The 22,249-nt window shown below is 38.3% G+C and overlaps 1 protein-coding gene across 4 annotated transcripts in view; it reads left to right on the forward strand.

Moving 5' to 3' along the window:
- The first annotated feature begins 454 nt into the window (after positions 1-454).
- NECTIN3 (nectin cell adhesion molecule 3) overlaps positions 455-22,249 on the forward strand; it is a 126,610-nt gene continuing 104,815 nt past the window's right edge. For 3 of the 4 annotated variants that reach the window (XM_073893098.1, XM_025873937.2, XM_073893108.1), the window contains exon 1: positions 1,956-2,506. In XM_073893098.1, the coding sequence (XP_073749199.1) occupies positions 2,347-2,506 (160 nt within the window). In that variant the 5' untranslated portion in view covers positions 1,956-2,346. Of the gene's footprint in view, positions 650-1,955; positions 2,507-22,249 lie in introns of those variants that run through there. The other variant, XM_025873942.2, reaches the window with a different exon arrangement.

Consider the following 22,249-nt stretch of genomic DNA (forward strand, 5'->3'; position numbering starts at 1 on the left):
CATATCATCCTTTTGAGAAGCACTAAACCTGCTAATCCCTCCTGGTCTCTGTAGCAATTGCACAATGGCCCCCCATATTAAGCCTTTGGCACCTTTTCAAATGTTGGCCAAATTACTTTTTCTGGAAACTGGAACCATCAGGGGAAGGCCAGGGGAATGAAATTGGCTAGTGATATTAAAATTTTGGTTGTTTAATATTTAACTGGCTCTCAACAACGTGTTGAAGTGCTATCTAAACAGATAATTAGCTAGTCGCTGCACAGTGGGCTTTATCTAAATTTAGCAGTGAAATTAGGTTTAGAGAATGAGAAAATAGGAAAAGAAATTTTCTCAAGGGAAACGGTGGTGTCAGCACAGCTGAGGAATGTCACAATAGCTACATTTCGTCAATTATGATCATCATCAGGGGATCTCCGGGAGAGACGCAGGACAAGGTTTATTCATAAGTGCATCCTGAGGATAGGCGATGTTAAAGAGTGGCCGCAGGAGACAGGCTGGATGAGAGACAGAGATAGAAAGAGAGAAAAAGAAAAACAGAGGATGGAGGAAGAGAGGTACTAAGCCGAGCGCTTGTAGACAGGATGGGAGGCGGAAGTTGAGAAAGAAAAAAGAGCGGTAGGCAGGGGTAGAATGGTGTGTAGCTTTGGAGGTGAGTAAAACACTGTAAACCGGGGGGGGGGGGGGGCTGCTAGTGATGGAAAGGGTGTGATCTTGGCGGCAGGCAAGCATTGGTTTAACTGCGACAGGCGGCTAAATCCTTGTTCGATTTTCCTTCTTACTGGGAGCACATTTCTAGCTATCTGGTGGAGATGCCAGGACCTCCATAAAATTAATGGTGTCCGGATTGAAGACGTGTGTCCTCTGCCTCCAGTCCCTCTCGGGACAGTCCAAACTGTCCTCCGCCCCTGCAGAACCGCTAGTGGCTGTGGCTTCAAGGTCAGGCCACCAGGGCTGTGCGTGGCGGGCGGATGAAGAGGGCAGGGCGCGTAGCCACCTGGGGTGAGGGAGGGTCGTGATGGATCCCAGACATCTTACGGGCAAATGCTTAACACTTCCCGAGGTCGCTTTACCGCGATCAGTTCAGAGGAAAACAGGCAATGAAAATAAAATTACACGTGCGAACATGCAAATGAAACAAAACCAAAGAGAAACACCACCGCACTCGAGGCGCTCCGATGGGGGAAATCCATGGCCTCCTGTTACCAGTTGCCCGGCGAGGACAGCGGACAGCTTGGCGGCCGGAGAAGCAAGAGCGAAAAAGCAAACCTTCTGGGGCCCCTCTTCTCCCCTGCCTCCGCTGACCCTTCCACCAAGCCGCCCTCCCAAGAGAAAGGAGCAAGAAAAACGCCTGTGCAAACAAGCCTCGGAGGGCTGGGGGAAGTGGAGCTGGAAAGAAGGGAGGGATTCGGGGAGCGCCGCTGTCCCGGGAAGCAGGAAGGAGAAAATCTCTCCTTTCAGCCCCCGGCGTCCTCGGCGAGGAGGGCGATGACTAGTTCTGCAGGCTATGTACAGCCTCCTAGACAGGGACCTTTAGCGTGGGCAACGGAAGGGCAGCCCCATCCTGCCTTCCCCTCCTAACTCCCCCCGCCTCCTGTCCCGGCTCCCCGCCAGAGGGAGAGCGCGGCCCGGGCGAGGCGAGAAGCCAGCACGATTGTCCCGCCGCCCTCCACCTCCGTCTGCGCCTGGGCAGCGGTGGACCCGCGAGGGGCGGAGTGGGAGAGACCATTGGAAACGTTGGGAAGGGGGGAACGAGGCGGGGACGAGGCAGGAACGAGGGGCGGGGCCTACTAACCTATTCCAGATTTTCCTGTCCTCTTGAAAGCCCTGCTTTGGGAGAAACCCGTTATCAAAGTAGAGAGAAGAGATTTTTTTTTTTTTTGAAGAGGGAGGAGCGTGTGTAGGAGGGCGGGGTGGGAGGAGACGCGGCTTGCAGTCCGCGATCAGACGGGAGCTGGAGTTGTGCGGGGAGGGCGGGCGAGTCCCAGCGCCGGCTCTGAGGGTCGGCTTCTTCTCCCCCTCCCGTGCGGGGCGGGGTGGTGCGTTCCGAGTTCCCAGGAGTTCGAGGCGGGCGGGTGCCTGGGGGAGGGGAGTGGCGGCGGCGGCGGCGGCGGCGGGCGGCTCCCGCCTCAGCCTCGGCAGTGGCGTCGGCGACGGCGGAGTCGAGGCAGCCGTGAGCGCTCCGCTCAGTGTCAGCCCGCGGCGACGGCTCAAGAACTGGGAGTTGGGGACCCGCGCGCCGGACCCTCCGCCGTCGCCGCCGCTGCTGCCGCCGCCCAGAGCCTAAGGCGCCGGGGCCGGGGGAGCCGGGGGGGCGGGCGAGCCAGCGGGCCGGGGGGAGGGTGGGGGATGGCGCGGACCCCGGGGCCGGCCCCGCTGTGTCCCGGAGGCGGCAAAGCACAACTTTCCTCCGCCTCTCCCCCCGGGGCCGGACTCCTGCTGCCGCCCCCGACGCCACCACCGCTACTGCTGCTGCTTTTCCCGCTGCTGCTCTTCTCCCGGCTCTGTGGTAGGTGAACCTCGGCGGCCGGCGCGGGCTGAGGGAGGCGCGACCTAGGGTCCCGGCGCCGTGGCCGGCCGGCGCGGGCCGCTCTCCGGGGCGGCGAGGCAGTTGTGCTCGGCGGTTGGCTGCGCGAGCGGGTGCCGCGGACTTTGGCTGGAAACTTTTCGCCGCGCCCGGGGCGAGGCCGGGGAAGGGCCGGGGCCGGCGGGTGCAGCGCCGGTCGCCCGCTCCCCTCCCCCGCTCACCGCGCCGTTGCCCGACGCCGAGTGCTGGGTGCGCTGGGAGCTCCTCAGTGTTTGCTCCGGGGACCGTTACCTCCTCTCTCTTTCGCGGAGGAAGCCGAGAGCGCGGACTTCTGGGCTGGGGCGAAGGTGCCTGGCTGCACGGTTGCTGCCTCCTTTCCCTCCCTCCCCCCCGCCGTGAAACTTGAGCTCTGAGCCCGGATACCTTTTGGGATCACAGCCCGACGGGATGAAACCTTTGGCTGCCAACCCCTCATCGCCTTCCACCCTGGAGAAGGCACCATGTTAGCCCACCCTACAGCATCCCCTACAGTCAGTTTGCTACGGTCGTCCGGCCCGGTTCTGCCCTCGCAGCCTCTGGGTCGCGTTGCATTGAGCCCGTCGCTGCCTTCCAGTTTGTGGGACGTCTCTCACACTGTCCGTGTTTATTTTAGCGAACCCTGTTTGTCTTCGGGACTTTGATTTATGTGTTAAATACCTGATTGCATCTACTGTGCTCCGGCTGTTCTGATCAAAACAAACCCCACACCTCTTCCCGTTTCTTTCTTCCCTCGTTTTATGTTACAGTTTTCCTGTCACATTTGGGAGTTAGTCTCTTTGTAAATTCTGTACCTAGGTAGCGGAGACTAGAAGTCCACTTGTTAAGGATCGTGTAAAAAAAAAAATCTGATCTCTCACGCAAGAGAGATGGACGTAAGTGATCATTAATGGAAGGCGGTGATTTGGGAAAGTAGGATCACCAGTCTTTGGGGATTAGCTGTGTGTGTCTTTTGGTAATACTGAAATACTGCAGGAAGTTATTCATTTCTAAGACACTTACTTGGTGAGGAAGGTGGAGAAGCAAAAACTTAACGCTTGCTAAAGATTGGTTTACTCAAGACATTTTTATTGGTACATTAAGGCTGCTGTTGGATCTGTGTTTAATGAAATCGTAAATGAAACCAGAAGTTTTATCAGTGTTTATTAAAAGGAGAGTTGTGTGCAGATTTCTGGGATGGTGTGATTTAGAAGAAAGAACGTCCTGTTCCGGGAGGTTGTGTCAGGGTAGTTGGTTATGAGGGAGGCAGAGTTTTCAAGAGATGAGTGCCCCTTATAGGCTGAGAATTTCCTCTACCAGTTCACCACCACGTTTCAAGCATTGTAATGAAAGTTTCTGATTTACAGAGTATAGTCTGATAAACTGCTTGTTATCTAATCTGCATTGTTTCTGTAGCTCCACTCCCCAGCTGTTTGGTTCCACAACACAGTTCTTAATGCTGTTACCTCTTTAAATTGATTTAAGATTCTAAGTTGAATTTGTGTACTGTTCTTTTCCATTAGGGAGGATTGTGGATTACAGTTGGGTGGGAGAAAAGTTGGAGGGGGTGTTTGTTAACAGTTTACTGACCTGATTTCGATTGTGTGAAGGACCCAGTGAGTAGTACTTGTATCTCTAATAAAGGCTTATCTAGCTGGGCGAAGCCTTATGGAAGACTAGAACTAGGTGGTATGTGCAGATAATCAAGGATATAGATTTTGAGTAATAATTTCATAGTGCTTGTACAAGTGAAATGTTGATTACTTTTGAAGGAATGCATTGGTTTTCATGTGGAAGAAGAAAGGAGCTTTTTTTTCTTTAACCTCTTTAGTAATGCCCTATCGGAGGGGCTTGATATTTTTATTTTAGGTCCTAAAAATTCAAGTAAAATAGGCAAATGGATTGTGATTTAGAGGAGGTGTAAATTGAATTTTTAGAGTCAATTCTGCTTGTAGTTGTAGAGACAGGCACTAGCTTTGTGTTACTGTGTGCCCTGTTCTTTTAAAAAGCTTCCTTTTCTGGCTTATAGTGTTAATAACACCCTAATTTGTGAACCCTTATGACTTTTTTTTTCCCATCAACCTCTCTCTCTATTTTAGAAAGTCTTTGAGTAGGGCACAGTTTTCCTGACTTTCGGATGCTTAATAAGTATGGAAGTAGAATTTTCTTCATGTAACCTGTTTGTTGATCTGACATTCATAGTACTACTGACAAGGTTTTATGTGTACTATTGTTTGGAGTAGTCAGTTTTAGAGTTGAAAAGATTTTTAGGCTTTAAAGAGATGATTATCTGATTTGTTAATCAGAATCCATTACTTGTTCAACATTTACGGATATTTTTTTCTTTTTGCTGCTATTTTTGATATGCTGCTTGTGTAAATTTAGCACGACCTTAGCTATGCTTAACATCTGCAATATCATCTATTAGTGCAAGGTAATTTTTATACCATGTTCATTTACTTAAAAAAAAAAACCCTTGCAACTGGTAGACTTGAAACTCTGAAAGCTGTAAAAAATGACATCATTTATGTTGTTTTGCTGGTGTACACTGTCTTCTATGAAGACCTGAACTTTTAAAATGTTTACAAACTGTCAAGTTTTTTGCTTTTTGTTTTTTAAGCCTAAGAAATAAATTTCTAGGTATAAAGGTCAAGGGGACTAGATTTACAATACCATGTGACTTCATAAATCTCATTTATTTAAAGCTCATTATTCGGGAATTCCATATTTTTTTTTAACTGAAGTAGAGTTAACACACAATGTTATATTAGTTCCAGCCATATTTTTTTATGATGGCAATAATTAATTTAGAGGTGATTAGATTTATCTCACTTTCCTTCCACCATTTTCTTTAAAGGTAGAGAATTCTACCTGGGATATGGTATCAATGAAGGAAGAAGGTAAAGGCTTCTTGACCTTTGTCAGTTCCTATTTGAAACTAGGATTCTGTGACTTTCCATTTTCATCAAAGTTTTATCTGAAGATGGATGTTAGAAGGTGATAAAAAAGATCTAATATTATATTGAACCTTTAACAGCACTTACAGTACTTTCTGTATTCCGGCACTTGTTAGGCACGTGGGGACATAAAACATGAGTAAGGCAGAGTCCTGGCTTCAAGGAGCTTACAGCATTGTGATGATAGACATGAAAGAAACAGTTGTTCATAGGACAGTCCAGTGTTTATGATAGAGATCTGTATGAGGTACTATGGGGTTGCCCAGAAGAGCGATACCTAACTCATTAGGTAAAGATATATGAATGTGAACTGAGGAAAAAAAAATTACTTTTTAAACTATCAGTTGAGGGGCACCTGGGTGGCTCAGTTGGTTGAGCATCCGACTCTTGATTTCAGCTCAGGTCATGATCTCGGGGTCCTGGGATCTAGCGGATTCTGCTTCTCTCCCTCTCCTTCTACCCCCGCCTCTCAAATAAATAAATAAATCTTTTAAAAAAGTAAAAAATCAGTTGAGTCAGATCTTATTGAGATTAGACATTGTGGTAGGTGGTACAAGTTTGCTTTCTCTCTCTCTGCTCTTTATGGTTTAGATACTAAATAGGCAGTTTGATTCTGAAAAAAGGCTGCCACTTACTAGCCTTTTTGAATCCTTGGCAAGCTGTTTAACCTCAGTACACTTAAGGTTTTTCATCTTAAAAAGATGTTATCACTTTGCCTATAGAGTTGAGAGGATTAAATCAAAGAATAAAATAAAACAGGGTGCATGGAATATAACGAACATTCAAATGTTAGCATTTATTAGATTGCACCTTATAAGCTAACCTGCATAGTATTTCTCATTCTTAAATTCTACTCTGATGTCTTGAATAATTGAGTTTTCAAGGTAATTGACTTATTCTGTTTGCACTTTACATCTTTATTTTGAGCGTATAATGCAGTGTTCTTCAAATATTTGTTAAATTTACTTCAGATAAATATTCAGAAGACCAATTTTCAGATTAGGACACAGTGAAATTAACTTGTGTAATTGTATGGAACCAAGTTGAATCTTCCCTTGGTGATGCAGAATGCCTTTTAAGATTTGGCAGTTCCATAAGGTTGCTTGGAATGTTAGTGTTTATATTGAAAATGTAGAGTTGGAGAAAAGTGTCACAATTAAGTTTATCAAGTTATCAGATTGGGGCCTGTAATACACACTGCCTATATAAATCTTTATGCATCCTAAACAGATATAATTCGAAAGTGAACCAAATTTAGAAGCAAGCAAAAACACCCAAATCTTCCATTCTTGCATTTAGCTATAGCATCAGAAATAGGAATTGGAAAAAGCTGGGCAATTAATATTTGTACATGTATGTATTTATAGTCTTGCCTTGTTTATTTCACCTATGCTTCCATATATTTGTATATGTTTAATTTAGTGATTCAGTAACTCTGATGTACATTTTGTATCAGTGTAGTAAGAAGTAAAACTTACGGCTTATTGCCTATTATTTGAAAATTACTGAAAAGAAGCTGGGTGGGATACCCTTTTTAAAAAGTAGAGTATTTTGACATTTTGTAATTTGCCCCTTTAAAATGAGAGTAAGTAACATTTTTATAGCATATTCTGTACTCTATTAAGGTGCTCATAACAATTCATAATAAAAAACTAGTTTGTGAAAGATGTGACATTTAATTAATAATGGCTATTAATACATAAATTTAGGATAAAATCAAATAATCCTTAAGTTAGTAATGGGATGACTACTAGATGATTTTATGTACCAGGCATTCAGATCCAAAAATCTAAGTAGATAAATGTCATACTTTTGATTACCTTTTGTATTTTTATGTAAAATTATTTAAAGTCTTGAATATGTATCATTTCCTGAATTTTATAAAACTTAAGATTTCTATTTTTATAATAGGTTCTGACATATTTAATCATTTAAATAAAATTTGTTGTGAATCTTTATCAAGGGTGAGCTTTAAGTTTTATCCTAAATGACTCACTTATTATACCATAGGTCATTAACTTAAAATTTTAGTGAGAGATGCCCCTTATGAGTTTAGGTACAGCCATTTTGCAAGTACTGTAGTTATTTTAGAAAGGATATTGTATCGCAGACTTATTCTGAATTTTACATATTCTCTTTAATATAGCATCTAGGGAGATTGTTTTTCTTGCAATTCCCCAACAGACATCTGCTAATTAAGATGAGTAGGAAAAAACTACCTGTTGTATCGTGAGTAGATATTCATAAACTGGAATTTGAGGCATGTGTGAAAATATGCCAGTTTGTAACTGGATTAAGTGGCTAAGAATTGGCAGTATGCTTTTCAGTACGTCAGATGATTATTTTGTAGGTGTAAGATACTAAATTGTACATGTGGCTCTATAGATAGGAAAGTTTTAAAAACTTTGATTTTCTTTAATGGTTAAAAAGAATCAAAGTTATTTTAAATAGGTTGGCTTTGAACTGAATGGAGGCTTTTTAGGCTCTCAGGTTATTCAGGTTATTCAGAAGAAATAAAGGTGGGGGGGGCTATAAATCACTGTTCTCAGCTGGCCAGGGTCAGCAGAAGTAGGGCGCGCAGGTGCGTTCATATCTTTGTTACTAGGAAATCTTTTTGAAACAACTTTCTAGGCCCCACTGTGGACTTCCTGGGTTGACAATTTTTGCAAGAGGGGTGGATATGGAGCCTGGGGATTGGGGTATTTGTATTTTGAGAGACATCTTCAGATGATTCTTTCTTTCCTTGATGAATGCTATTTGTTATATTTTAATTTATGGTTTGACCAGATGTCCATATATTCCACTTGTTTTGTGCACTCATGTATCAGAAGTGCTTGGCATGTAGTAGGCACTCAAATTTCTTTATTTCAAGATTTTAACAGCAAAATCAAATTTAATCCAGTACTGTCCAACAGAAATATAATGAGCCATATACATAATTTTAAGTTATCCTGATACCACATTAAAAATAATAAAACAGGTGAAATTAACCTTAATAATATATTTTATTTAACACAACATAACCCAAGTATCACTTCATGACACAATTTGATGTTAAAAAGTTGAGATATTTTACATTTTCTTTCCTAGTCTTTGAAATTTGGTGTGTATTTTATACTTACCATTCGTTATTTAAACTAGCTATATTTCATGTGCTCAGTAGTCAGTTGTGGCTGGAGGCTACCATATTGGTCAGTGCAGGTCTAAACTGTACATGTCTCTGAAGTAGGTTGTGCCCTTCTTTGGTCCTTACTTACAAGGCCTAAAATGACATTGCTCTTCCTGCCTGCCAACTCAAACTCTGAAGTACCTGGTTTAAGGTTAATTTTCTCTGTGAAGCCTTCTCTTACCACTTCTTGCCTAAAGTGAGCAAATTCTTTGTAAAGTAGTTAGTCTTCGTACTTGTTATGTAGTATTTAATTGTAAGTTGTTTTGTGATATGTGGTCTTTGCCTAAAGATCTTGCCTCAGGCTTCATTGTATGTATTATAACACATATCACAGAATAAACAAATTATTATTCAAACTATATAGATTTTAACATTTGCTTTTTTTTCCTGTTTAAGAAACTGACCAAATTTGCTATACTGTAAATGGCATCAAGAGAATGGTTTATGATTTCATCTTTCATGTTGAAATGAAATAATAGAATAATAGCTATACTAAGTAACTGTGAAACTTTTCTGAACTTGATTTTATTTCTTATCTGATCCTAGGTATCTTTTATTCCTTAGTCCCCGGATGCCTACCCTCTTCTGTGTTTAATAATGTGACATGCAGTCATTAGAGGGAAAAACATGCACACTCTATTCACTTTTTTTTTTTTTTTTTCCTGTTTTTAGGTTTAGAGCAATGTTTGCCAGTGTTTCTGTGGAACTTAAGTCTCAGAAGATATGTTTCTGGGAGAAAGTACCATGGTGAAATAGACTTGGGAATGGGAAAAACTAACCATATAACCCCCTTCTGTAAAGTTAGTTTGTTAATAGTCTAAGAAATTCTTCCATAAGATATCCTGTTTTACAAGTTAATTAAATTCTTTTTTGTGTAGTATCTGTTATGTTGAAGAAACTATATTTTAAAAAGCACACTAGAAAATATATCTTTAGAGAGATGCGTGTATTTGATATTATTCCTGTTTTGACATTCTTATTCCTACCTTCCAAGATAGGGGGAATATGTGTGTGTGTATATTTATATAAATTTATTATATATTATATATAAAACTAGAAGAAGTTGTTAGCAACATTTAAAGATACTGCTTGATGAGGTAGTTCTTTATTGGTTTTTCTTTTTTCTAAAATTCCTTTTGCTTTCTTTAGTTCTGTCTCTTTATTCCCCATTGTCTTATCCATTTTGAATCTGAGATGTTTGCAAAATTGACCTTCTAGGAGGAATGCAGTTTTTTTCCTTTGGTATTGCAAAATCAGTTGTGTATTATTTATCCCAGGACATATGTAGTTTAAGCAGCTTCTGTGTGACATACCTCACTTTATGTATAACACATCTCACTCTGGGTTTGAATTTTTGAAATAAGTTGGGTAAATTTAAGGTAGCCAATTGTTTTGTAATGGAAATATGTCAGTGCTGTTATTGGGAAGGACATGAAAAAACCAAGAGGCAATTATAAAAATAGGTGCATACAGTGAGGACTCCAACTCAGTGTTGAGAACATTGTATAAAATTAAGAGTGTACTCGGCTTTTCTAATAGCTTCAATTTAGAGGAAAAAAAATACTAATGAAATGTTAGTATTGCTAAACTCTGGAGAGACCATTTTCATATAGTAACTATTTCTATGTGTTACCCATGATAAACATTATTGTCATTATTAAAATATTTTAGGCCATTGTTTTTGAAATTTATTAATATGATTTCTAATTTAGTCATAGCTATTGTGGGCTAGATTAAGATTCATTTCACAAGTGTCCTGTCATTTTGAACTCCAAATTCCCTTCTAATTTGATTTAGATTAGAGATAATCATTCATGGCTATAAGTTCAATTTAATATTGACTAAGTCACACCATTATAAACTGTCTAGTTTTTAAATCTGCTTAGAGATACCCTGGTTCATTTATTTTAAATGCAAAATTTTTAAAAAAGCTTCTCTATTTACTTTTTACTGAAGAGATTCAAGTGGGAGAAGGTACTTAGCTACAGTTCAAGCCTTCTCATTAAGGGCACAGGGCTAGAACATCATAGCATTTTTCACTAAACCATGAGTCTGCATATGTTAATGGCTCTAGCAGCTGCTCTAAATCTCTTGATTTCTGCTTGTTAAACTTAAAAGAGATTAAAAGAAAATTACCACAAGGAAAAGCCTTGGGTAACATGTGCAAGTAATGCAGTTGTATCAACTTTTATGGTAGTTTCACTATCCTTGTAAGCATTGTAAATATCTGATTATAAATATAATTCTAAGCATATGATTGTTTTATGGTACAGTTTTGGCTAATTCATGTTAAAACCAGAATGAACTTTAATATTAAAGTATAATGGTAGGAACTCCTATTCTCTTTGAAGTTGTTACCTTCTGTTTGTTGTACACGACTATAATGTCAGAGATTTATTATTTTTTTCTGTTAAAACTGGTATAGCTCCTGTGGTTGCCTGACTGATTTTGAATAACAAAAAGAAGGCATATCAAGGCTAGAATTAATAACACTAATGATGACATCTATCCTTAGCAAGAAATAAGGCTGTTTAGACTACTGACATTCTTTTCTGTATTTAAGTTAGATTATTTTTACACTTTTTAATGAAAAAACATTTCAACTTTTAGATTCGTAAGAATTAGCAATTATGGTGGCTGTTTTGAAGCCATGCATTATTGTTCATCAAACTTATTTTTCCATATTGTGTATAAAAGGATCTGGACATTGACACAGTTTTGTTATATTTATAACTGATAGTGAAAATGTTTAAATACATAAATAGTTGGTGAAATTTGTATAGAGGATGCAAAAATGTCTCTTGCCTTCTAAAAGCTTTAATCCTAACGACATCTGTTAAAATATAAAAACAAATCTGAAATTGCCTAAGAAATATACGTAGTTTTCTTTGGGGATACTGCTGTTGCTTTGCTGCCCTCTACAGTCATCTAAAATAGTCACTCTAGATTTTTCTTCCAGCAGATGATTAAAATACTTGACATGTGAACTTTAAATTTCAGGAGTGGGTTGAGTAATATTTACTGTTAAAATATAATGTATAGTCACAACAGTTGATTCATTCCTGTAATGCAAAAAATAAAGGACATAGAAATTAGAGCAGGAGATAGAGAGGGGACCATTGAGCATCAATCAGGAAATAGGTAATATAGCACCAACTGACTGCTAGGTAGTTTAGAGGATACCTCAGTGAAATAAGATATGGGGTTGGTGCTAAGTTTATAAACCCATTAGTAAGACTAACTGCATGCTAAAATATAGACAAAGATATTTGTAAAAAAAACATTGCAAGTAGTATGATACAACCTTAAAAAAAGACTAGTAGGGCCTGGAAGAGTCAAGGAAAGCTAATTAGAGGAGATGAAACTTTTGAGCTCTGTCTTCAAGAATGGATTAAGTTCGGACAAGTAAAACAGGGTTATTTCAAACAGGGAAAAGAATATTAAAACACAAAGCATCTGTTACACAGAAAGGACTGTATGCAAGGGGCTTTGGACTCTTTCTTAATAAATGTAAAACTTAATTGTTAGGAGATTTGGAATTAGAAGTGTGTGTGTTGTGTGTGTTAAATCCAGTTACTTAGCCTCTCTGCCTGTTTCACTCCCTGTTTCATAAAGGTGGCTAAATAGTTCATTTACAGAGTTGCTGTGAAAATTAAATGAAATCCTTATTAAACTGCAATAAAGTGCTTTGTAAATACAACTAACAATAATGCAAGGGAAATTGAATTGTCTTATATTAGAAATTTATGTAAGAGTATTGTGGGATTATAGAAGGAGCAGTTTTATTGGCAATGGAGGAAGACTTAATAGAAGATCTAATTCTGTAGCTGAACCTTGCAGGAAGAATCTAGATTTCCATTTGTGAGGAAAAGTCAAAGAAAAAGGGCATTCCAGGATGAAAAAAATCACTGGACTGAGAACTCTGTGGAAGGAATGTTCCCATGTGGTTCAAGCATGAGCTTTTTGTAGGGAAGTCATGGGATTTTTAAATACTTTGCTGATGCTGAGGAGAGTAGACTTTGTATGGTAGGCAGTGAGGAGCTTTTGAAGGCAGGCAACTACTGAATCTTTCTGTGATTTGCGGATATTGTATAGCCCTGACAGCAATGTATAAGATATATTGGAGATATGAGAGACAAAAGGGAAAACCGTTGCAATTGTCCATGGAAGACAAGGTTGTGGAGACAAATGACAATTTGGCAAAAGGCTTGAGTGGAGAGATGGATCTGAGCAGAATACCTGGTGTTTGGATATCATAGTGGGTGAAGAAGGAAGAGTTGGATATGTACTTAATGCTTATCTTTTGAATGGCTAGAAAAGGATAGTAAAAGGATTGATGGATTTTAGTCCCATAACTTTTTCAGAGGCATTTAAATTGTGGTGCCTCAGGGATATATTTTAGAGCTGTAGTTGGAAATTTATTATGAGATGGTGGGGGTAGTATGTGGAATTGGGAATTATCGGGATTGAGGTATTTGGAATAGATGAATTGTTTGAGGCGGGGGGGAGGGGGGAGGAAAGAGGGAGGGAGAAGAGAAGGAAAAAGGAGGAAAGGGAAGCGGGTAGGGGACTGGGAACGTTTTTCAAGATTGCAGTATTTTAATTGAATAAGAAGGGGGAGGGAGGATAATCTGGAAAAAAATTACTTGATAAATAGATCAATATATTTAGTAGTTAAGAGGAGTCCACGGATGACTCAGTAATTTAGTAAAAGTGGTTAGAAGTCAAATTCCAAAAAATCAACAAATGAGGGGATAGTTAAGAAGTAGTAGGGTAGGGCCTACTCTTGGGAAAGATGGAAAAGAGAAAGAGTAATTTGAAGGGGAAGAATAATGTATCAGTTGTTATGGGCTGAATGTCATCCCAGAATTGATACGTTGAAGCCCTAACTCCCAATGTGATGGTATTAGGAAGGGTTCTTTGGGACGTAATTAGATTTAGATGAGGTTCTTGAGGTTAGAGCCCCATAATGAGATCAGTGGTCTTATAAGCAGAGGAAGAGACATCAGAGTTTCCTGTCTACATCATATTGTGGATACAGTAAGAAGTCAGCCATCTGTAAGCCAGGAAGAGAGTTCTCACCAGAACTAATCATGCTAGCACCCAGATCTTGGACTCCCTATCCGCTGAACTATGAGAAATGTTTGCTGTTTAAGTTACCTAGTCTACGGTATTTTGTTATAGCAGCCTGAGTTGACTAAGACATCAGTCAAGGTTCTGAATTACAAATATTAGAAATTTAATTTTCACTAAAAGGAAGTCTTTTGAGGGATATCAGGTGGTTCAGGTATGGAAATTAAGACCCAAAGGAGGCTAGGCATCTAGAACCATATCCAAAACTACAGCCAAGATAATGTCAAGGGGCAGTCTGTCAAGGTCATTGCTTTTTGCTTCTTGAGACACTGGATGTTATAGCTTCGCCTCTTAGACTGGCGTTGCTGTTCTTGGAAACTGGAAATTGTTACCATAGCACAGGGGAATATACTTTCTAATGGTGTCACTACAAAAAGTTGAAGAAAAGCTTTTTTTAAAAAAATGATGTGTAGTTGAGATATACAGTATTCTTTTTTAATTTAATTTTAATATGTTATATTAATCACCATACATTATATCATTCGTTTTTGATGTAGTGTTCCATGATTCATTGTTTGCGTATAACACCCAGTGCTCCATGCCCAATGTGCCCTCTTTAATACCCATCCCCAGGCTAACCCATCCCCCTAACCCCCTCCCCTCTAGAACCCTCAGTTTGTTTTTCAGAGTCCATCGTCTCTCATGGTTCGTCTCCCCCTCTGATTTCATTTTTCCCTTCCTACTATCTTTTTTTTTTTTTTAACATATAATGTATTATTTGTTTCAGAGGTACAGGTCTGTGATTCAACAGTCTTACACAATTCACAGCATATACAGTATTCTATTAGTTTCAGATGTACAACATAGTGACTCAACAATTATATACGTTATTAGGCTGTGCTTACCACAGTAAGTATAATTACTCTTTGTCACCATGCAATGTTATTATAATATTATTGACTTTTTTATTCCCTATGCTGTAGTTATCATCCCCATGACTTACTTATTTTAAACTGGAAGTTTGTACCTCTTATCTTCTTTACCTGTTTCACCCTTCCCTCCCACCCCCTACTGTTTGGCAACCACCAATTTGTTCTCTGTATTTGTGATTCTATTTATTTGTTTCTTCATTTTTTTTTAGATCTACATATAAGTAGAATCATATGGTACTTGTCTTCTTTGTCTGACATATTTTACTTAGCACAATACTCTCTAGGTCCATCCATGTTGTCACAAATAGCGAGATCTCATTATTTTTTATGGCTGAGTAATATTCCAGTGTGTGTGTGTGTGTGTGTGTGTGTGTGTGTGTGTGTGCGCGCGCGCGCACGTACGTACGTACGTACTACACCTTCTTTATCCATTCATCTACTGATGGACACTCAGGTTCCTTCCATAACCAGTAAATATACTGCAGTAAATTAGTGTTTTTGTTTTCTTTGGGTAAATATCCAGTAGTGGAATTACAGAATCATGGTATTTCTCTTTTTAACTTTTTAAGGAACCTCTGTACTGTTTTCCACAAGAGGTTTCACCAGTTTACATTCCCACCAGCAGTGCTATATAGTTCCCTTTTCTCCACATCTTTGGCAACACTTGTTATATCTCGTCTTTGTGATACTAGCCATTCTGATAGGTGTAAGGAGATATATCTCATTGTGGTTTTAATTTGTATTTCCCTGATGATTAATGATGTTGAGCATCTTTTCATGTGTCTGTTGGCCCTGTATAGCTTCTTTGGAAAAAAGCATGTTCAAGTTGTCTGCCCATTTTTAATTGGATTTTTTGTTTGTTTTGGTCCTGAGTTGTATAAGTTCTTTACATATTTTGAATATTAACCTCTTAAAAGATACATGATTTGTAAATATCTGCTCCCACGCAGTAAGTAATCTTTTTGTTTTGTTGATGGTTTCCTTAGCTGTGCAAAAGTTTTTTATTTGGGTGTTGTCCTAATAGGGCTTATTTTTGCTTTTGTTTCCCTTGTCTGAGGAGACATATCTAGAAAAATGTTGCAAAGGCCAGTGTCCAATAGATTACTGCCTCTGACTTCTTTAAGGAGTTGTATGGTTTCAGGTCTCAAGTTTAGGTCATTAATACATTTTATTTTTGTGTATGCTGTAAGAAAATGGTCCAGTTTCTTTCTTTTTTTTTTTGAATGTTGGTGTTCTGTTTTTTCAACATCCTTTATTGAAGAGACTTACCCCCCCCATTCTATACTCTTGGTCTCCTTTGTTATAGATTAATGACCATGTAAGTGTGGGGCTCTTTTGGGGCTCTCTATCCTGTTCTGTTAATCTGTATGTCTGTTTTTGTGTCAGTACTATACTCTTTTAATTAATACAGCTTTTGTAGTCAATCTTGAGATCTGAGATTTCGATACCTCAAGCTTTGTTCTTTTTAAGATTGGTTTGGCTATTCAAGGTCTTTCATGGTTCCATACAAGTTTTAGGATTATTTATTCTAGTTCTATGAGAAATACTATTTTTTTAATAAAGATTGCATTGAATCTGTAGATTGCTTTGAGTGGTATGGACATTTTAACAATACTAATTTTTCCAATTTATGAGCATGGTATAGCTTTTCATGTGTTTTTGTATTATCTTCACTTTCATCACTGTATTTTAGTTTTCAGAGTACAGGTCTTTCATCTCTTTGATTAAATTTATTCCTAGGTATTTTATTTTTGAAGCAGTTATAAATGGGATTGTTTCCTTAATTTCTCTTAAAATCTTTTTTAGTTTTTATGATGATATTTTTCTGTCTAGGTGAGGTGGGGGGTGGGGCACAGTGGGAGAAGCACAATGATAATGGTAAGGTCCAGGAACAGAAAGGAAGTAGAAAGATAAGATCACAGATGAGAGAGGGTAGCCTTAGAAATGATGAGCAGCTCTTCTTTCTACTAGATAGGGGATAATAAAATGATGGGTAAAGATAGACATGTCAAGGTCTAAGAAAGGGAGGTTGTGGCAAGGCTTGGATCTTTATGATATAAGTGATATATTTTGACAATAAATGAGTGTAGGGTAATACGGGACTTCATAGTAGAATTTTGGGGGCAAAAATGGAATAAGATATCAACTAAGAATAAATAAAATAATGGGGTATTTGAAAGCATGAGTTGGCATAACATGAACTTGTAAAATATAATAGTGTGGCGGTAGTAATAAGTTTATGTTGGTGGTTAGTATTTAATTGAGCAGTGTCTACCAGAATTATTCTAGGTACTGAGAAAAACTAGCTGGTAAAGAATAAAATGTGGGGGTGCCTGGGTGGCTCAGCTGGTTAAGCGGCTGCCTTCGGCTCAGGTCATGATCTCAGGGTCGTGGGATCGAGCCCCACATTAGGCTCCCTGCTCAGCGGGGAGTCTACTTCTCCCTCTCCCTCTGTCACTCCCCCTGCTTGTGCTCTCTTGCTGTCAAATAAAATCTTAAAAAAAATGTGTTCTTGGGAACCAATTGTGTTTATGTATTGAAAAAAGTAGAATAGAGCCAGACTGCCAAGCACCTTTTGAATATGATGTAATAGAGTGTTACTGAAAGTTTGGGAACAGAAAAAATGACACAGGAAAGTAGTATTTAAGCAGTACTTATCATAAGTGGGATAGTCTAGTTGTGGAGTTATTAAGGCCTGAATTAGGATGGCAGTGGTAGAAATGAAAGGGAAAAGTTTAAAAATAATAGATAATTAAAAGGCAAAATATCTCTTGATGATCCCAGTATATGAGGAGTGCATTTGGAGTTTGTGTATTAGATAGATGGGAGAATAGTGTAAATACTGCTGAAAGGGAGGTTGAGGTAAGAATTAAGATTTTACATGGAAGGGTGTATTAGTTTCCTAGGGCTGCCACAACAAAATATCACAAACTGGGTGGCTTACAACAACAGAAATTTATTCTCTCACAGTTCTGGAGCCTAGAAAGTCTGAAATCAAAATGTCAGGAGGACCACATTCACTCTGAGACTCTGGGTAGAACTCTTTATTGTCTCATCCTAGCTTCTGATGGTGGCCATCAATCTGTAGCTTTCCTTGGGTTGCATTACTACAATCTCTTCCTCTAGTGTCAATGGCATTTCTGTCATGGCATTTTCCTTTTTGTATAAAGATAGCAGTCACATTGGATTAAGCCCACCCTCCTCCAGTATGACCTTATCTTAACTTACATTTTGATTACATATGCAAAGACTGTATTTCCAAGGTCTTTGGAATCTTGGTTCCTAAAGTCACTTTCACAGGTACTTGGAATTAAGGGTTTCATTGTATCTTAAGGGGAACACAATTCAACTCATAACAAAGGGGTAATGATTTTGGTTTTGACTGTGTTAACTGAGATTTTGAGGCTTGATTTGAATCAAAGGGCCAAGTGAGCAGAGCATTAGAAGACGTGAGGTATGAGTTAGTTTGAACAAGGCTGGAGACATAGATTCATGAATTATTAAAACTTTATTGACTTACATACAGAAAAGTATTCATGGTAAGTGTGCAGTTGGATGAACTGTTGCAAAGTGAGCATGTCCATGAAACCATCACCCTGGTCAAGAAATAAATCTTTACTGGCACTCCAGAAGCCCCCTCACACTCTTAGACTCTTTCCAATCACAAATCTCTCTGTCTTCCCTAGTAATAACCACAATTCTGACTTCTAACACCATAAATTATTTTGAACTTTATATATAATACTTTTTTGTTGACGTTGTGAAAGTCATTCATCTTGTTAAATGTAGCATTTTTTTAACACCACTGTGCAGTATTCTGTCCATCACTGATCCATAATTTATCAGTTTTAATGTTGGGCACACGTTTGGGTTGTGTTCACTTTGAGGCTTTTATGAACAGTACTGCTATGAACATCACCATACTTCTCTTTTAGTGGTGGAATTTCTGGCTCATTTTGTGCATGTTTTTGTTTGAATATGTTCTCAAAGAATACCAATTTATACTTCCTATCAGTAGCTTATAAATTTCAGTTGCTTCACATCTTCACCAGCCCCTTGTAATGTCAGTATTTTTTTTTTTAACCATTCTGAGCAGTATGCAACGGTATGACATTGTGATTGTAATTTGTATTTCCCTGATGGCTGGGATCTAAGGATTATGGGCCATTTGAATATTCTCTTGTGAAGTGTCTGTTAATTTTTTTCCCATTTTATTCAGTTGTATTGTCTTTGTCTTATGGATTTGTTGGAATTGTTTATGCTAGGTTTGAAACCTTATATGTATTGCAAATTCCTCCTATTCTGGCCTTTTCACTCTATTAATGGTATCTGTAGATGAACAGAAGTTCCTTAATAATTATATCCAGGTAGTCAAAACCAATCTTTGTCTTTATAATTAATTCTTTGCCTTATTTACAAAATCTTTCTCTAGTGCATCATCATGAAAACATTTTTCCCCAGGGATCTTTATCATTTTTGCCTTTACTATGATTCATCCAGAATTTGTTTTTGTGATTCTGAAGTAGGGCCCATATTTTTTCATTTACTATCCAGTTGACCATCACCATTTATGGAAGACAGCTTCTGCTCTGCCGTGCTGCCTTTATAATAAATCAAGTAGCTGCCCATGCCTGGGTTTATTTTTGGACTCTCTTTGTTCTATTGGTCCACTTTGCTATCTTGGCATAAATGTCACAATATCTCATTATAGTTTTATGATATATCCTGGTATTGGGTAGAGGAAGTCCACCTACTTGTTCAAGTTTAATGTGGCTAGTCTTTGTCCTTTCCCTTTCTATATACATTTTAGTAGCAGTTTATCAATTGCCACAAAAAACCTGCAGGGATTTTTTTTATTGTGAATGCATTAAATTTATATGAATTAATGTGGGGCTAAATTGACATCTTTATAATACTGAATCTTTCAATATGTGAATCTGGTTTATCTTGCCATTTACTGAGGTTTTCTTTTACTTTTTTTCCCCGTAAAACTTTCTAGGTTTTTCTGTGTGTAGCAATCTTGCATAACTATAAATTTTTTATTAAATTTAATCTTATTCTTTTTTTTTTTTAGATTTTATTTATTCAGAGAGAGAGCGAGTGAATGAACATGAGTGGGGGGTGGAGCAGGGATGCAGGGGAGAGAGAGAATCTTAAGCAGACTCTGCCCTGAGTGTGGAGCCCTTGAGGGACCTGAGATCATGACCTGAGCTGAAATCCAGAGTCAGTCACTTTACCAACTGAGCCACCCAGGTGCTCCTAATTCAAGTTATTCTAATTAAAGATTTCAAATTATTTGTTTTTTGATGTTATTGTAAATCATATTTTAAAATATTACTCATTATTTTCAGGCATATAAAAATCTGATGATTTAGATATCATGACCTTATATCCAGAGACCTTGTTAACTTCATTTATTTCTAACACTTTGTTGAATCTTTTGGATTCTTCATCTACACAGTCATGCCATCTGTGAAAAAAGAAAGCCTTATTTCTCTCCAATCCCTGTACTTTTTTTTTGTCTTTTCCTTTGTTTATTGCTCTGGCTAGGACCTCCACTGTGATGTTGAATTAAAGTGGTGATCATGGGCATCGTTGTCTCATTCCTAATCTCAGTTAAAAAACAAAAAGTGTTCAACATTTCGTAATTAAGTATGATGTTCTCTGTAGTTTTTTTTTTAATAGAATCCTTATCAGATTAGGAAATTTTCTATTCCTAGTTTGCTAAGAAATTTTATCATGAATGGTGTTTAATTTTATCAAGTACTATATCTTAATTTTGAGGTGATTGGGTGATTTTTTCCCTCTTTAAATAATGTGTTGAATTCCATTTAAAAAAATGTTAAACCATCTTTGTGTTTCTGGAATAATCACAGTTTGGTTTTGATGAATATATATCTCTCTTATTATATCACTGGATTCAGTTTACCGTTACTTTCTTTTCTTCATCTATATTTATCCATTGTCTTGGACTATTCCTTTCTTATGATCTTGCCAAGTTTTGGTATCAAGGTTATGCTGGGCTCAAAAAAACTGAGTAGTATTGCATCTTTTTCTATTCTGTGTATGAATTTAAGATTGGTACTATTTTTCTCTTTAACTGTTTGATGGAATTAATAGGTAAAGCCATCTGAGCCTGGAGTATTTTTTTATGGGAAGGATTTTTAGTTATAGGTTCAATTTCTTAATAATTTTGGTACTACTTAGATTTTCTTTATTCTGTGTCACTTAGGACCCATTCTGTTTTTGTAGGTATTTGTCAATTTTGTGCTTTTAAATCTAATGACATGAAGCTTTTTTATAGTGTCCTCTTACTACCTTTTTTTTTTTTTTAATATCTGAAGGATCTGCAGTGATGCCCCCCTTTTCATTCCTCATATTTGTAATTTGTGTCAGCTTGGTTTCTGGATCAGTCTTGGCAGGGAGTTTTATCAATTTTATTAGACCTACCAAAGAACTCATCTTTGATTCATGACTGAGCCTATTTTATGTTTTTGTTGTTTTTTCTATTTCACTATTTTCTGTTCCATATTTTCTACTTTTTTTGCAGTTTATTTCCTCTTCCTTTTCTGTTTCTTGAGATGAATGGTTATTGATCTGAGTCTTTCTCTTTTTCTTATATATACATTTGAGCCTATTTTTTTTCCTTTAGTCATGACTTTGTCTGCAGATACATGTAAAAAAATTTCCATGTGATCTTTTTTGGAGTCTTGGATTATTTTGAAAATTATTATTGGGGTGCCTGGTAGCTCAGTTGGTTGAGCGTCCAACTCTTGGTTGCAGCTCAGGCCATGATCTCAAGGTTGTGAGATTGAGCCCCGTGCCAGGCCCCAGGTCAGGCTCTATACTCAGCTTGGAGTCTGCTTGAGAAATTCCATCTCCCTTCCCCTCTGCCCCTCCCTCTGTTTGGGCGCTTGTGCTCTCTCTCCCTTTCTGAAATAAATAAAACCTTAAAAAAAAATTACTTAACATATGAAGATATTTTAGTGACCTTAGTTTTTGATTTTTAGCTTAATTACATTGTGTCAAAGAACTTGTGTCTGAATTCAGTCTTTGGGCGCAACATTAGGTCAATGTTGACAATTCCATGTATACTTGAAAAGAATTTACATTGCCCTTGTTCAGTTAATTGTTTTCTCTGTGTGTTATATATCAATTAGGTCAAGTTGGTTGCATTGTTCAATCTATCCCTTTTGATTTTTTCTCTGCTTTTTCAGTTAATTACTGAGGTGTCTTAAAATGATATTCCATGTTGTGGATTTGTCTTTTTTTTTATTTTGATTCTGTGAAGTTTTGCTATGTATACTTTGAGGCTGATTTATCAAGTACAATTAAATTTGGAATTGTTTTATCTTTTGGTACCTGGCCCTTTTATCATTAAATAGCCCACTATCTCTCACAATACGTCTTTCCTTAAAGTCTACTTTGTCTGATTTTAGTATAGCTATGTTAGGTATATTTTGGTTAGTGTTTGCATTTTATCTTTTCCCCAACCTTTACTTTCAACCTTTCTGTGCTCTTAAATTTAAGTCATGTCCCTTGTAAACAGCATGTAATTTTTAAATCGAAGCTGCTAAGC

This window comes from Callorhinus ursinus, unplaced genomic scaffold, assembly GCF_003265705.2.
Source record: "Callorhinus ursinus isolate GAN/ISIS: 27379988/994484 unplaced genomic scaffold, GSC_fseal_2.0 scaffold1, whole genome shotgun sequence".
NCBI classification, from domain to species: domain Eukaryota; kingdom Metazoa; phylum Chordata; class Mammalia; order Carnivora; family Otariidae; genus Callorhinus; species Callorhinus ursinus.